This window comes from Typopeltis vanoorti, chromosome 15 (assembly GCF_054136105.1).
Source record: "Typopeltis vanoorti isolate ZY-2024b chromosome 15, IOZ_Tvanoo_1.0, whole genome shotgun sequence".
Classification (NCBI taxonomy): Eukaryota; Metazoa; Arthropoda; class Arachnida; order Uropygi; family Thelyphonidae; genus Typopeltis; species Typopeltis vanoorti.
The window spans coordinates 119,263,929-119,282,109 of record NC_143563.1 but is presented as its reverse complement, the minus strand read 5'-3'; the positions used below and the strand labels follow the sequence as shown (position 1 = coordinate 119,282,109).

General features: G+C 37.5%; 1 protein-coding gene across 3 annotated transcripts in view; it reads right to left on the bottom strand.

Moving 5' to 3' along the window:
* Positions 1-18,181, bottom strand: part of Ucp4A (Uncoupling protein 4A) — a 224,870-nt gene that overhangs the window by 169,737 nt on the left and 36,952 nt on the right. For all 3 annotated transcript variants that reach the window (XM_090405849.1, XM_090405848.1, XM_090405850.1), the window contains exon 2: positions 14,416-14,559. In XM_090405849.1, coding sequence (XP_090261975.1) covers positions 14,416-14,559 — 144 coding nt within the window. The remainder of the gene's footprint in view (positions 1-14,415; positions 14,560-18,181) is intronic.

Below are 18,181 nucleotides of genomic sequence, written 5' to 3'. Positions count from 1 at the left end.
GAACTACAAAAAACACTGAAACCGTTAAATGAGGAAGGGAAGAGATTTGGACTTGTTATGAACTTGGAAAAAACAAAGACAAAGGTATTTGGTGAGAACATGAAACAAAAGATACAAGTGGATGGAACTGATATAGAAAATGTAGAACAATTCACATATTTGGGAAGTAAACTGAGATATGACTGGGACTGTAAAAAAAAAATAAAGATCATCATCATCATCATCATCAAATTCCTGCCATGTACCCTCAAGGGGTGTACAGGATATGACAGTACTACATGAAAAAATTACATCATTACTAACTGCCTATCTACAATTTTCCTCCAAATCAGTCTGTTACTTGTCAAGACTCCAACATTATCAGATCTTATATTTCTATCATCTAAGGCACTTTGTACCGTATCAATCCACCTATATCTTGGTCTTCCTCTGGGTCGTTTTCCTGCCAACCTGGCAGAGAACACTTGTTTTGCTAATCTTTCCTCTCCCATTCTATTTAAGTGACCATACCATCTGAGATTAGCTCTGCTAATGCATTCCTGGATGCTGACAATGTCAAGTTCTTTCCTAATATCCTCATTTTTAATATGATATTGCCATTGATGCCATCTGTTCACGCCTCTAATCTTTCTCAGGACTCTCATATCTGCGGTCTCTAGTCTTTGGTCAAGTGTTTTACTTCTGACCCAGCTCTCAGATCCATAAGTTAAAATTGGTTTGAACACAGTCTTGTATACAGCTAATTTAGTGTTCCGACTAATTTCTCTCTTTTTCCATATGAATTTATTCAATTGACTTCCCACGATACCAGCTTTGCTGATTCTGTTGTCTATTTCTATATTTAGTTTACCATCTTCAGTAAAAATTGTGCCTAAGTAGCTGAAATGTTTTACTTGTTCCACAGGTTCTCCATTCACAACACAGTTGACATTTTCAATGATTCTGCCTATTTTCATTGTCTTTGTCTTTTTATTGCTGACTTTCATACCATATCTATTACAACAGCTATTCAATTTAGTCAGAGAATCTTGCAGACTTGTAGCGGATTTATTTAGAAGTATAACATCATCTGCATAAAGCAAAGAGCTGACATTAACATCTCCAATTTTGATATCAGGTTTAATACCACATTCCTTCATAATGTGATCCATATAGATAATGAATAACAGAGGGGATAATGTACATCCTTGTCTCACACCAGATTTAACATTAAACCATCTTCCTGAACTTCCTTCAATTCTAACTGCTGACTCACAACTCAAATAAAGACTAAGTATTGCTTGATATAATGCCCCATTGACACCATATAACTGCAGCGTATTGAATAGCTTCTCTCTTGGCACCTTGTCATATGCCTTTTCCAAATCGACAAAACTTAAATACAGATCTTTGTTATATTCCCATGCTTTCTCGACTATTTGTCGTAAAGTGAAGATCTGATCCTGACAGCCTCTATTTGGCCTGAATCCAGCTTGTTCTTCACCAAGCTTTTCTTCCACAATTCTTCTCAACCGTTTCTCAAGTATACTTGCATAGATCTTGCCAGGAACACTCAGTAGGGAAATACCTCTGTAATTCTCACATTCAGTCTTATTTCCCTTTTTATATATGGGTACTATGAGAGCTTTACTCCAATCATCGGGAATTCGTCCCTCTGTCCAGGCTTTCTGAACTATGCAGTGCAGCCACTGTAAGACTCTTATACCACCATACTTCAGCATTTCTGGTCGAATATCATCTACTCCTGCTGCCTTTCCACATTTCAAGCCTTTGATGGCTTTTTCTACTTCAAGTATGGATATGTATTCCTGACTGCATGCCTGGTCAGTGTTTTTTACCACTGTGCTGTCATCACTGCTTGTTTCATTTAGCAGTTTTTCAAAGTAATTACTCCATACTTCAAGGATATCTTTTTTTCTCCTGTTTTCATTTCACCTTTATCATCTCTAATTCCTTTTACAGCACACTTTCCTCCATTCCTAAGCTTCTTCAACAATCTCCAGAATATTTTGCCACCTTCTTGATATTTATTTTCTATATTCTTGCCAAAGTCCTCCCATGACTTTTGTTTAGCCAGTTTTACACACTGTTTAGCTTTCTTACATTTGTCTCTGTATTCTGTAAGAGTAAAAGCTGACTTATTTGCCAGGAACTTTTGATATGCTTTCTTCTTTTCCTTCACTGCCTCTTTAACTTCCTGTGTCCACCAGGGAGTTCTGATTTTTTTATCCTTGCAGACAACCTCACCACATGCCTCTCTGGCAGAATCAATCAATGTTTTCTTCAGAGTTTGCCACTGAATCTCCAAGGTTTGATTCCTGTTCTCAAACTCTTTCATTTTCTTTTCAACAATCTTTGTGTATTTTAGTCTACAGTTCACATCTGAGAGCTGCTCAACTTTTATTCGCTTTAAAACTTTCTTACATGTTATTCTTTTCAATATGAAATTCAATTTTATCCTGCTCAAGACTAAATAGTGATCACTTCCAATTTCAAATCCTCTGTACACTCTGGTGTCCTGCACCAGGGAGAAAACATCACTATCAACAATAACATAGTCAATGAGACTTTTCTTATTCCTAGCCTCTTCTCTCCATGTGAATTTGTGCACATTTTTATGTTGGAACATGGTGTTAGTAATAACCAGTCCATGTTCTGAGCAGAAATCCAACAGGTATTTGCCATTATTATTAGCTTTGCTCTTTTCTCCAAATTTTCCCAAAATATTTTTGTATGTCTCACAATCATTTCCTACTCTACTATTTAGATCCCCAACAAGGACCAACTTTTCCTTTTTCATTGTGTCAGTTGCTTTTTCTAAAGCCTCAAAAAATTCCTCTACTTCTACCTTAGTAGAACATTCTGTGGGACCATAGGCACAAATAAGTCTCATTGTCCAGTTCCCCATTCTCATATTTGCCCACATTACTCTACTTGAGACTGACTGCCATTCAAGAAGATTAGCCTCGTATTTTGTGTTGAATACTATGGCTACTCCTTCTTTTCCTTGATTGTCATTGCCTGAATATAACATTTTGTATTTATTGCTCAGAAAGACCTCACCAGTTTTGGTCTTTTTTGTTTCAGTCACCCCTATTATGTCGATCTGGTACTTATCTAATTCCTCAGCTAGCTCCATTTCTTTGCCATTCAGGCTTCTTACGTTGATAGTACCGATCTTTAACTCTGGTGATGTTGAGTTGGGGTTTGTTTTCATATTTGTTCCAGTAGCTGACTTTTCGCTGTTCGCCCTGGTTCCCTGGCGAAAACAACGGGGGCCTTGTTTAACCGGGCGACGCCCCAGCCGGCATGAAATTTTGTCATGTTGTACCATCATTTTTTATTTTGAAAAATAAAGATCAGGATTGCAAAGGGAAGAACAAATCTGAAGGCCATGGATAACATCTGGAAAAGTAAAGTGATCAGTCTGCAAACAAAACTAAGAGTACTAGAAACATGCATCTTCAGTGGCGTACTGTACGGATCTGAAACGTGGGTAATAAATAAGGAATCAAGAAAAAGAATTTTGGCATTTGAAAGAACTTGTTACAGGAAGATTCTAAGAATAGAATGGGTACAGAAAATCACCAATGAAGAGCTCTATCAGAAGATACAACCAAAACAGAATCTAATGCAGAAGATTATAAAACGGAAGCTGCAATTATTTGGACACATCTTTAGAATGAGTGAGGACCGGAAGATAAAGACATTTATGTTTGGTATTTTGGATGTTTTAAACAGAAGAGGTAGACCATACAGAGAATGGATAAATGATATAAAAGACTGGTGTGGAATGGGTGTACAAAAACTGCGACACTATGCACTGGACAAAGAAAGGTGGAAGAAGATAGTGAAACAGGCATCAGACATCAACAGGCAGTGAACCCATAGTTCGTGATGATGATGAACGAGTTATCCTGATTAGACTTTCCCAGATTTTTGATATAGATATACAGTCATTCCGATTCAGGTTAGGATGATGGAGTAAGACCTCTACGCTTTCTTTGAATAAACATTCAAATTTATAACGCGATCTATGTAAGAGGCGAGTTTGACCAAGGGATGTTGTGGTTAGTTTCAATCTCGTGCTGAAACTAATCCCCTGTCACCAAAGCTGACAAGGGGAAAGCAACAGTAGTTATGGACTCAGCAAATTACAGAAGAAAACTTTCTTTTTTACTTCGAGATTGCTCCACATATCAAGAACTTGATTATAATCCATCCAACAGACAACCAAAGAAATTAAATTCTCTCTTAGATGAAGTCATCAGTTTAGATAGAGACACAATTGAAAGACATAAAACTCATTTTGCAAGACCTCCTAGATTTTATGGTCTTCCTAAAATACATAAGATTGACTTTCCTCTTCATCCAATAGTAGATTGTATTGATTCTCCTACTTACCGTATAGCCAAATATCTAGCTAAATTATTGAAATCTCACATAGGCAACTCTAGTTCCTTTTAAAAAAACTCCTCAGATTTCTTAGAAAAATTGAAAAATGTCTCATTGCAACCTACAGATCTTATGGTGAGCTTTGATATAGAATCTTTATATACAAATGTACCTCTCAAGGAGACTTTAAAATTACTTGCTGACATCTTTCCAGAAGACATTATAAAACTATTCGATTTCGTAATACACTCTGGATATTTCTTATGTCAAAACAAATTTTACAGCCAAGGAACGGGCATGGGAAGTCCTCTCTGCTTTAGCCAACTTTTATTTAGAACATCTAGAAAAAGCCCTCTTCTCATCTATTTTCTCTCAACCTTCCTTTTGGGTAAGATATATAGATGACATCTTTACTGTATGGCCGCACAACAAAGACTCCTTACCTTCTTTTTTAAACAGTATCAATTGCTTACATCATCGTATAAAGTTTACTATGGAAATGGAAGAAAACAACCAGTTATCTTTTTTAGACGTTCTCCTCATCCGGTCACCTTCAAATACTCTTACAACTACAGTTTACAGGAAACCAACGTTCACAGGTCGTTATATTCTTAAAGAATCAGCCCATCATCCTTGTCAAAAAACAGGAATCATAAAATGTCTAATCAGAAGAGCCAAAACTAATTGTTCTACTTCTAATTTTCTACAGAAAGAACTTTCTACTATCCAACAACATATGAAATTCAATGGCTTTTCCGAAAAGAGTACTCAACATCTTCTGGATTCTTATAATCCACCACAAAACAACAAAGATTCAATATGTCGAGTTCCAATTCCATACATCTCCAGGATTTCAGAACCTATCACAAGAATTCTGAAGAAATATGAGTTAACAGCTACATATTCACCTATTAACAAATTATCTTTCCATTTTCCTTCTCCTAAAGACAAACGCTCAACTATGTCTCTTCCTGGAGTTTATCAAATTCCCTGCAACTGTGATCTCTCCTATTTTGGACAAACTGGATGTTCCCTTGAAAAAAGAATCCAAGAACATCAATCCTCCATTCATCACAACAAACCTGAAAAATCTAGATTGGCTCAGCAAGGGATTGAAACTAACTACAACATCCTTTGGTCAAAAACTTGCGTCTTACATAGAGCCCATTATAAATTTGAATATTTATTCAAAGAAAGCATAGAGGCCTTACTCCATCATCCTAACCTGAATCGGCTGTATATCTATATCAAAAATCTGGGAAAGTCTAATCAGGATAACTCATTAATTCATATTAATTTTATGTTATTTAATATTATTAATTAATATCTTTATTTCAATCATGTCTCTGCTTAAAAATATTCCCTTTAATACTTAGTGATATAACATCACGCGGCTTGTTCTATTTTTAAATGATCTATTGTTAGTATTCCACCTTGTATTTTTTTTAAAACTGTTCTTATAGTGCCACTGAAGATGGTCTGCTATTTCCAGACCGAAACATCTGGTTAATTAAATATCTTTCTTGTGTTTACGTGCTGATATCATTCCATTTACCATTAATGGAAGTATTTCTACTCAACACTTCTTTCTTTTCATTTCCTATTCTAACATGTCTTCTAAATGATGGTTCACATATTTCAATCTTTGAGTATTTCAAATATACCAACCAACTATAGTATTCTCCTTCATTATTGTTTTCTAATAATTCTTAAAACAAACAGATTGTTCTCCCGCTCTATGCAGAAGTATTCAAAGTTATCCTGCAATTAATTGCATTGGACCAATTAAGATGAGCGCTGATGCACTATGCACTCTCAAAACTTTCATACATCAATAAAAATTATATGGTCATGGGTGTCTGCAGGGAGAGGGGGAAAACGGGGACCCCCCCCCGGCTCGAGTAAAAAATTCCACAAATTATAATCGTAAAAGTGATTGAGATATGTAACCTTAAACCCTTGATCACAGAAAGCTTTGTCTGTCTTAAAATTTTATTAAGTTGCCTGTTTCGGACCACGGCAGGGTAGCCATAGAATACATGTTTTATTGCAGCAAGGAGAAGAAGGAATCTAGAAAAATCTAGAAAAAGGAGAAGAATCTAGAGCATGTTGCTCAAAATGTTCCATATAAAAGTTAGCAATGGGGGCAGTAATGGCTGTGCCTTCTTTTTCTACGTAGAAAACGTTTGGCCATACAAAATAACCAGAATGTAATACATGTGCAAAGAGCGCTGTGATTATGTTAAAAAAAACTACTTAAATCTATTACTACATGTCCGGAAGATACAGTCAAAAAACTACTTCTGCACTAAGCTTGTTCCCCGAGAATATACGGTCTACCAAAGATACACAAACAAAACACACCTATCTGGCCAATAGTCAAAGGTATAGATAGCCCGAATTATCACCTAGTGAAGAAATCCTACATCAGAAACACACAACACTTCATAAACATAATCAAAGACATTACTTACATTAGAAAAAGATGATTTATTAGTCAGTCTTGACGTCTCTGCCCTCTTTATGAATGTCCCAATCAATGACACAATCCTTCTTTTACAGAACAAATTCCCTCCAGATATCACGGTGCTCTTTGCGCATGTATTACGTTCTGGTTACTACCTACAAAAAGAAGGTACAGCCATGGGCTCGCCATTATCCCCACCTATTGCTAACTTTTATATGGAACATTTTGAGCAACATGCTCTAGATTCCTCTCCTTTAAAACCCAAAGTCTGGCTTAGATACGTTGATGATGTTTTCGCAATCTGGCCCCATGGCTGCCAGACACTAGACACTTCCCTTAGCCACCTAAACAAACAACATAAACAGTTCACAATTGAGATTGAAAAACAGAACACACTTACATTTCTAAATACACTGGTCACATGTCTTCCTTCTAGCAGTCTTTCCTTCACTGTTTACTGGAAAGCGACACATACTGGCCAATATATACACATAAACTCCTACCACCACCCAAAACAAAAACTAGGTGTCATTAACACTCTAAAAAACAGGGCTTTGAAGATCTACTCCAATGAACATGTGCTGAAAGACGAATTTAAAGTTATCAGCAATACTTTTCTAAAAAATGGTTATGCCAAAACACTACAAGAAAATTCTCTACAAGACCTCAATAAAAAAACAAAGATAAACTGGCTACAATAAAACTATAACCATTCCTTACATTAAAGGGACATCAGATAAAATAAACAGAATACTATAAAAAAAATAGAACCTCAAAGCCACCTTTAAACCTCTTGCAAAATTAAAAAGCTTACTCAACTCATGTTACAATCTCCCTTAGACACCACTCCTCAGCACACTCTGCTAGAGGAAACTCCATCAATGGGCCCGCTACCTGTTTGGGGAGGTGTTTAGGGACAGTGCAAAGAAATGGTTCTGCAAAAGGATGGAAATGGCAATGACAACGGCACCAGATTATGGCTTTAGGCAACTAGAACATCTTCTCTCTGACAGGGAAGGAGAAGGAACCGATCGAGGAAGCCAAGTGCTACCAACTAGATTTAGTCGGGCTTTCTTCAACCAAGAGGAGAGGCTCTGGAACTGTCGACCTGGATGAGGGGTGGAAGCTCTACTACTCTGATGTGAACCCGACAATGTCTGCTCAGGCGGGTGTGGGGATACTTACAAGCCCCTGGTTGTCAGACTGTGTTCCTGAGCGGATCCCATTGGGGGGACAGGTATGTGTGTTAAGGCTCCAGATGAAAAACGACTTGATTGTGATGCAGGCCTATGCACCTAATCTGAAGTCAGAATACTCTGCCTTCCTAGAGGAAGTGGATGCTGATTTTGACAGGGTGGCAGACATGGAATCAGTCCTGCTAATGGGTGACTTCAATGCACATGTTGGAACAGATGGCCAGACGTGGAGGGGGGGGGGGAGGAACGGAGACCCTGACCTTAACACAAATGGGTTGAGATTATTGGACTTCTGCTGTACTAACAGCTTGTCCATAATGAATACCTTCTTTCAGCACCGAGAAGTCCATAAGTATACCTGGTACAGGGATACACTTGGACAAAGGTCTCTGCTTGACTTCTTTATAGTCTCAGCAGACCTATTTTACTCAATGCTGGACATTTGTGTGAGGAGAGAGGCAGAACTGTCAACTGACCACTACCTTGTTGTCTGCACTCTATGGCTTCAGAAACCAGATGCTACCATCAACACTGGTAGGACTAAGCAGCTATACCATGTGAAATGGGAGGCACTGGAAAATGAGGCTGTGAGGAAGAATTTTGCAGATGACATTTTCTCCAGGTTCAAAGAGATTCCCAAGCATACTACAGATGTTGATGAGGAGTGGGAGCTGTTCAGAACTGCTGTCACTGCCTCCGCACTCTCATGCTGTGGCAGAAAGCGACTCGGCGTGGTGACGGGCAGTGAGAAAAGAACACCTTGGTGGAACCAAGAGGTCCAAAAAAAGCTGTCCGGGCAAAAAAGGAGGCCTACCTAACATGGCTTAGGGTCGGGTCACCTGAGATGTGTTTCTGGTACACTGAGGCATGAAAAGCTGCTGCTGAGGCAGTAAAGACAGCAAAGCAGAAGGCTTGGGAATCCTTTGGAGAAAGATTAGACTCATCCTATGCAAATGCAAACAAGGTATTCTGGCAGACCATCCGCTGCCTTCGAGGGAGGAAATCGTGCACAGCAAGGACAATTAAGGCCTCTGATGGTGCAATTTTGACAACCGAGAAGGATATCCTTTACACATGGAGGGAATACTTTGAGGGCCTTCTTAACCCACATGGCAAAGCAGCTGTAGACATTCAAGAGGTGCAGATCAGAGCGATGACTAATCTCACAGCAGAAAAAGTCCATTTAGCAATAAAATTGCTAAAATCGGGCAAGGCTGCTGGTGATGATGAAATTCGGCCCAAATTGCTAACAGCTTTAAATCAAGACGGGGGTTCTCTGGCTGACTCGAGTGTGTCAGGCTGCTTGGATATCTGGGCGAGCACCAAAGCAATGGCAGAGAGGCATAATAATACTAGTCTTCGAGAAGGGAGACCAGAAAGATTGCAGCAACTACCGTGGCATCTCTCTGCTCAGCCTACCTGGGAAAGTATATTCTAGGTGCTTGGGAAGAAGGTGCAGGAGCATAGTTGAGTCAACGTTCCAGGAAGAACAATGTAGCTTTCGTCCTGGTAGAAGACTACTAACCAAATCTTCACCTGAAGGCACTTTGAAAAATCTTGGGAATATGCCAAGAATGTCTACACATGTTTTGTGGACTTGCAGAAGGCATATGACCGGGTTCCTCGGGATGAGCTTTGGCAAGTAGTACAGGAGTATGGAGTGGATGGCCAAATATTAGCTACCATCAAGTCCCTGTATGAATGCCCGGAGTTTTGTGTCAGGGTAAACAACACAAAGTTTGAACCTTTCACAGTCTCCGTTGGCCTCTGCCAAGAGTGTGTTCTGTCACCTCTCCTTTTCATAATATTTATGGACTGGATTGATAGGCACAGCCGAGGCAGTGAGTGTGTCAGAAGTGGAAGATGTAGTGACGTCTGCTTTTTGCAGATGACCTAGTTCTGCTTAGCTCTTCCACAGATGACCTCCAGCGGACCCTGGATAGGTTTGTAGCTGTTTGTGCAGAAGCCGGAATGAAGATCAATGTCGCCAAAACTGAAACATTTGTGGTCTCAAGACAACCATCCCAGTGCACTCTACATGTGAGTGGAGTCCCATTGAGCCAGGTGAAGAATTTTAAATACCTTGGGTCCGTATTCATGAGTGATGGAAAGTGGGACGAAGAGCTAGATACTCGGATTGGCTTAGCAAGCGCAATATTGCAGAAGCTTGGCTATTCGGTAGTACTGAAGTGGGAGTTAAGCCAGAAGGCAAAGCTGGCTGTCTTCAATACAGTCTATGTTCCCATCCTCACCTATGGTCATGAGAGTTGGGTAATGAAAGAAAGAATGCAGACACGAATCAAAGCGGCTGAGGTTCCTTCGAGGGGTTGTGGGGTTGACAAGACTCGACAGAGTCAGAAGCTATGCAATTCGGGAAACCCTCAATACTCAACCGTTGCTTCTCCGTGTTGAGAGATCACAGTTACATTGGTATGAGCACCTGGTCAGAATGCCGCAAGAGAGGATGAGGCTCCCCCAGCAGGCCCTCTTTGCCAAGCCAGAGGGTGGGAGGCCACGTGGAAGGCCAAGGACTCGCTGGATCGATTATATCCAAAACCTTGGGTGGACATGTTTGGGAGTTCCACCAGAACACCTGAGCATGGTGGCAGAGGATTGTGACCACTGGAAGTTCCTCTTGCAGCTGCTGGCCCCACAACTGTTAGGAAAGTTTGGCGTTGAAGATGAATGAATGAATAAATGAACTCAACTCATCCAAAGATCCACTCCCTCCGCTGGCTCACCCTGGAATATACCGTATTTATTGCACCTGTAATATACCATATATAGGGGGAACAGGACGCACAATTCCTATCAGATAAAAGGAACATAAACAACACATTAAATATAATAACTATGGTGAAGCTTGCCTTTCTGATCATGCCCTGAACACTTTACATAGAATTGACTGGAAAAGCACCAGTTGTTTACATCACACCAAAACATGGTATGAATGCAAATTTAAGGAAGCCTGTGAGATTCTTATCAACCATCCCAATCTGAAAAATAATGATGGTCTAAAAATCCCAAGCATATGGAAGGCACATATTCTACCCACGGAACCTTTCTCTCTAAGAGTTAACTATAAACAGGACTGTAGATAATCCAGAATCCTAAATCTAAAATAACAATTGTAATGTTAAAAATAGGACATCATTGTTACTGAAAGAAGACTATCTATAAGAAAGAATGTTTTTCTCATGTTATCTTTAATAGAATTTAGCTTTGATGTAGTTTCTAAATAATTAATTAATTTTTTTTTTCACTAGAGGTCATGCCAGTAGAATAACCGGTGATCAAATCATTGTTTCTTTCACTAAAAACACATATAATAACCACAGTAATGACTATTTACTTGGTAAATATTTCATCCCAAGTATCTGGGGCCATCATCAGTACAGTAGTTCAAACAATACTAGGAATAACATACAGTTAGGGCACATAATTACAATGGAATCTCAATATGCATGCAGTAACGTGTTATAGAAGTAAATTAAATATAACTGAAAAAAAAATATATTAAAAAAAAAATAATAATATATATATATATATATATATATATATATATATATATGTATGAGTAAGCAAGGCCAACATTTTTTTGGATAACTTGTCTTTGAATAATGTTATGACTTCATCTATTGGGATATTAGTGAACAAGGAAATTATGTCAAAGCTAGCCATGATTTCATCTTCATTAACTGTAACATCCTTAATGTATGAAACAAAGTCCGCTGTGTTATTGATAAAGGTTGAGGACTTGCCTGAAAAACATTTGAGGTATTTTGCAAGATGTTTAGAGAGTTTGTACATTGGAGAATCAATACCTTCCACTATGGGACATAGTGGGATGTTTTCCTTATGGATTTTTGGAACTCCATAAATGCACAGAATAAGAGGATGGAGAGAGCATAGAGATAGGCGAACGTTTCGAGACAGTTCAGTGGTAGTTTTTAATAAGTTGTTGGTACGATTTTGAAGTTCTCGAGTTGGATCTCTCTCAAGTATTGAGTAGGTATCACTTTGTAGTAATTCAAGCATCTTATTTTGGTAATCTTCAGAGTTGAGGATAACTGTTGCATTGCCTTTGTCTGCGGGAAGAATAATTATATCTCTGTTATTTTTTTAAACTCTTAATTACTTTGCGTTCTGTCGAAGTAATGTTATCTGCCGGTGGTTTTGCATTATTGATAATAAAGATGGATTCAATACGCAGAAGTTTTGCATCTTGTGAAGGGAGGAATGAAGTAGCTTTTTCTATTTTGGTAAGGAGTGAGTCTTTTGGGATAAATTTTGGAGAAGGAATAAAATTTAGACCTCTACTAAGGATGCTTTTTTCTTCATCTGAAAGTATGTGAGAAGATTTGTTAATTACGCCTTTGTCAAAGTTGATGTGGGGTTTTGAGAAGTTCCTATTATTTTGTACTCTTTTTAATGTTTCAAATTTTCTGATAAGATTTACTTTGTTATCATATTATATTTGGGCTGCTTGAGATTCACAGTTCATATTAAAGCTATGCCAACTCTCATTATCTAAAGATTCTTCTAGTATTTGAGCTAAAGTTCTTTTTTTGGTGAACAGAAAAGAGAGAGTATGTTTTGTATCGGAGATTCTTTCAGCCAGTAGGTCTAATTTAGCTTTATGATAGACTCTCCTCGCACGTTCTGTTGTTATGTTCTCTTTAAAGGAAATAAATTTAGGAAAGACAGTGTGGAATTTGCAACGTTTTAGAAAGACTAACCTGTTGATACTTAGTCCTATCCTCCTTAGTGTTTTCCTGAAGTTTCTTTTAGTATTAGAAATAGAAGCCTCGTCATTAAGGCTATAGATGTATGATGATTCATTGACTCAGTTGAAATACATATTGTAAAATGAGTTGAATGACTTTAAACCGAAAGTTAGGTAAAAAAAGGGGTTTAATAGTAAAAGACGACTAGTTTCGGTTTATAAGCCTTCATCAGGTGACATTATAAAAGAAAAGATAAAAACACTAAACACTGAAGAAAACACTAAATACTTTTACATACACAATTTTGTATGTAGAAGTAAATTAAATATAACTGAAAAAAATTGTAATCATGCACCCTAACTGTATGTTATTCCTAGTATTGTTTGAACTATTGTACTGATGATGTCCCAAGATACTTCGGATGAAATATTTACGAATTAAATAGTCATTACTGTGGTTGTTATGTGTGTTTTTAGTGATGAATTCACCACAGGTTTAATTATATAAAAAAAAACATTGTTTCTTTAGCTTACTGTGTGCAATGTAACTCAGCTTGTCCTTGTATATTTGTATATACTCCAGATGATGATCTTAATATGAAGATCGAAACGTCGGGAAATTAAACGAGTTATTTATAACACGGATGTAAAGCCCATAATTTCTAAAATGAATGCTGATCATCGTGCAACACTAAAAGAGAGGAAATATATAAGCAAATTAGCCAAGCAAATAGGAAAAGGATGATTATTATGGGCGATTATAATTATGATAATATAAACTGGGATGTCACGACAGCATCCAGAAGTAAGGATATTGAACTTCAAGAGTTTTTAAGGAATGCAATCTTGAGGAAGAAGATTGCATCCCTTATAGCAGAAACAAAAGATGAGTGAAAATAACCAGTTGCATGAGGTATACAAAGAACAGGCAAAGAAGGCAGTATGAGTTGATAAAAGTAGCAGTATGAGCAACAGTTAGGATTAAATAACCTTAGGAGGGTACAGAAATGGATAACAAAAATGATATCAGGCATTGTACAATGTTAGTTATGAGGACAGACTGAAGATATGCAAACTACAGAGTTTGGTGGATAGAAGAAGGGTGATGTGAATGAGATATTGAATCTTGAAAGGTTATTATCGAATTAATACTATGGCAGAATGAGGGGAAGGAACATAGACAAGGGACATCTCTGTAAGTTGCAACAGGAAATAGGAAGTAAGAGGGTAAACGTACATTTTTTTTTTTTTGGATTGAGAGTGGTAGAAGCATGGAATGCATTGCTTGAGAAGATTGTAAAAGTAAAAACAGTGGAGGAGTTTAAGGAGTGGTGTCTACTGTTGACCTCCCATGATGCGTCATGACTCTAAGGAGGTCAAGAAATTCGTAATAATATTCCCAAATTATCAGCCCATTCACTATTCAGGAGGATAATGAATGGAGATTGGATCAGAAGCCCTCACTGGTTCTCAGCATTACTAAAAGACTAATTGAAGGACACCTCTCAATTATATTTTTTGAGAGAATTTAATAAGTGATTGGAAAATTTAATAAAATGTCAAGAAAGTGAATTATGAATTATATTATTCTGTCCAGTTTTAAGTAACTTTTAAAATTTATTAAAACCTACCAATTCCAACTGCAGTCCGAATTGTACCTCTTGGTTTCAAAACACTTTGAGAAGCAGCATAAAATTTTTGTTTCTGATCAGATGGTGGAATGTATTCTCCTTGTATCTGCAATCTTGTTTTCACTAAGTCCAAAGGATATGTTGCTAAAATTAAACACAAAATCAATAACAATATCTCATTGCATATATCTCATGACATAATAAAATTAACGTGGCAAGTTAATAAAGAAGAGCAACAACCACTAGTGAAAATTTGACAAACAAATTCTATATTACACACACAAATAAATATACTTTAGCATGTACCAGTGGAGTGATGTAATTTTTTTATTATTCTGATAATAAGTTATGTGCAGAGGAAAATATCTTTCTCCTTATACTCTAACAACACCTTTATACTAATTCCACAGATGGCCTCTCATTCTTCTACCATCCTCTGAAAAAGTCAGCTAATATTTTTTGCTAAGCTTGTCACAGTAACTTATATGGCTCATTCATATCACTCCACTAATACATTCTAATACAGTCTCTTAATTTATTCTCCAAATTCTATGCATAAAATTTATGATAATTTCCACAGCTTGAAATTATCAGAGTTAGCCAATGTGCTTTTTCAAGCACTTCTGTTTCACCATGAATGACCAAATCAGTACACAGAAGTGCAGATGTAGTCTAATCAAAGCCTGACAGAAGAAATTGATCATATCCTTCATCTCTGATTATCAAAATCCTCTATATCACAGCAGCAGTCATCTGGGTCATTTGCAATGCCTTTGTGATACTATCCTTGGAACATCCAAGTAACCAGACCTATTAAATAAATAACAAAATTCCTTGGATTCTACACTTCTTTCAGTACAGCCCTATGAATATAGTATGCACCCTTACATGTCATAATTGTTTACTTCCATCTCTAAACTGCCCAGTGTTTTACACTGGGCAATTAAGAGATGAAGGCTGCACAGTACTGTGGATGGGCAATGAACAGTTAGATAATTAGAAGGTAATGCTTAAGGAAAACAAGCATGGTACTTTAAAAAAAAAAAAAATTGAAATCTCTAATAAGTAGGATTGAATCTCACTATGGTATATACATTTGTAGAGTACAATGTCATATATCTACTTATTAAAAGTTTAAAATGGCTTTAAGAAAAATACCATATTTAGTTTCTTTAAGCATGACTTCCAGATTATCTGTTTGCCAATCCATAGTACTAATGAACAATAGATTTGGATTTTGCATTCTATCACAGGAAAGTGACCACTCCCAAATAAGTCCTTGTCAATTTCCTACTTGAAGAGTGAGAAAAGGGAGGGTGAGCAGATGGTTAAGTCTGTTTGGGCAGGCATATGGAAGGTGTTGTGCTTCCTGTCTTTAGGAGGGAGAGATTACTGTTGATGATCATGTGGTCAACAACTCTTACTCTGATGTTTTGTTTTTTTGAGCACTACCACATAGTGTTCTACCCATGTAAATCTCCCATTAAAAGTAATGGGGATGGTAACTACAGTATGACATCATCAAGGTCATCTTGAGAGATATATGAGCAGGAGGAATGTAGATGCAGCATACCGTTAATAGTTTTGAATGAGAGAATCAGAACTCTATTAACAGTATGCTGCATCTCTAATTCCGTGTTCTGTCCCCAAACCATGGGGGAAGGAGACTTCCCCTTGCAGGCAAATCCACTAGCCGATTTATCCAGGCCAGGACATCCAGGCATGAATAAAAGAATATCCAAGTGGGGAAGAAAGAATATCAATCAATGGTGTAGCTAAAGCTTTTGCCACCCGGGGCGGTCCCTGAGTTTGCCGCCTCTCTCAATACACACCAAAAATACTACCAAAAGTCACAATGACGTATAGGGAAATAAATAAAACACTGTTTATTTTTGAAGTAAAACTTTAATTTCAACATTCTAAAATGTTATTTCTCTTGCTTTTCTGTTAGAAAATCGTCAATGACATTGGCAACGTCTATTTCATAGTCATAGATAATTCTTAATCAATTTTATTTAGAAAAACTCCTCTCACAACTAGCAACACTTACAGCAATTGTGAAGAAAAGTTGCAGTAGGTATTACAATATTTGGAACTGAGTTCTCTAGACTGTATTTTAGAATTAACTGCAAAAGTTCAAAAAGGTTCAAAGTGCTGCCCAGGGTGGACCCCCCCCCCCCCAGCTATGCCTCTGATATCAATGCTGCACTATTAATACATTGACTGCCAACTATGAGATAACTCATTGTTGGACTTTTATATCAGGAAACCAGCTACGTATACTAGTTGGACAATATCTAACCATGCAGGACTAGAATCTTTCAATCCATAATGTAATCGCACAAACTCTGAAAACATTTTTACTAAAAAAGAGTTCATACTTACATTGACAAAGTGCAAATTTATAAACAATTATATATTTTTGGAGAGAAAATAGTAACAATCTTGTGGCACTGGTGGTAAGATTACATGATAGCCCAATGGCAGTCAACGTGTTAAAGAACTATCTAGCAGAAACAATGAGTTAATATATTTCAAGAGTCAGAACATTAAACATAGTGGGTGCAAAATAGATAAATGAGAAGTTATGCATGCTGCCTGAAGCAAAAAAGACATCGTGGAGGCACATGAGTGGTAATAATTAGTTGCATGAGGAGTACAAAGAACATGTAAGGAAAGTGACCTGCCTGGTAAAGATCGCAAACGTGCAGTATGAACAGCACTTAGCTAATGAGGAAAAAAAGAAAAACAAAAATCCAGGGAGTTCTTTTGATAAGTAGCTAGGTAGATTATGGAAGGATGATATCAGTTAGTGAAGAATGGTAGATAAATAACCACTGCCAAGGATGTAATTAAGATATTAAATGAGCAGTTTGTAAAGGCATTTCATCCATCTGAATGTGATTGCATGCACAGCTTAAGTGCAGTGAGAAGAGAGGAGGAGGAGGAGGATGGACCGATTGTGATTTGGCAGAGGATATGTGAGGAATTCAGTAAACTTGATGTTAATGAGGCAGTGCAATGATGATATACTGCTTCTAGTGGTAGGCCCCAAGGTGTCTGTTTTGAGGCGATAACTGTTTAACTTGTATGTTAGTAAGGTTTGAATGAGGAGGATGTTGTGGCTTTACAAGAGGACTTCAATAAATTGTGTGAATGGGTAAGTAATGTTGCTAGATCAATGTTGCAAAGTTTAAAATTTTAAAATTCAAGAAACAAAAATGGATTGAATGGTATACAGTAGGTGGGGACATGTTGAGAGAGGTGGGAAAAATAAGAGATCTGGAGGTGGTATTGAATAGGGACCTTTTTTTTTATGTTGAGCCCATACACGAGAAGTTGTTTGATCAACCTATAGTACATTAGTACCATGTATGGATGGTAGGTTGAGAAAGAAAGTACTTGTTCACATTTTGATTTAAAAGTCTGTATATTGTATTCCTTGGAAAATGCATCAGGGAGAAGACTTCCATAGTACAGCAGTTGCAGGGATGAAGGAGGACGAGAAGAAATTTTTTGTGGGTTTCGAGGTGCACTGTGTTGAGCAACAGCTGCACATGATCCAACAGGCTTAGTACTAAGTGGGGAAATTATTGATCTATTTCAGAAGAAAATTTTCCATGGAAATATTTGCAGAATATACATAGTGCGAAGACTGATCGTCTGGGCAAAAGTGGGAGGAGTGACTTGGTAAGAGATGGGTCGTTAATAAATCTGATTTCTCTCCTCTGTATTGAGTCAAGCATTTTGAGGGAGCTTTTGGGGG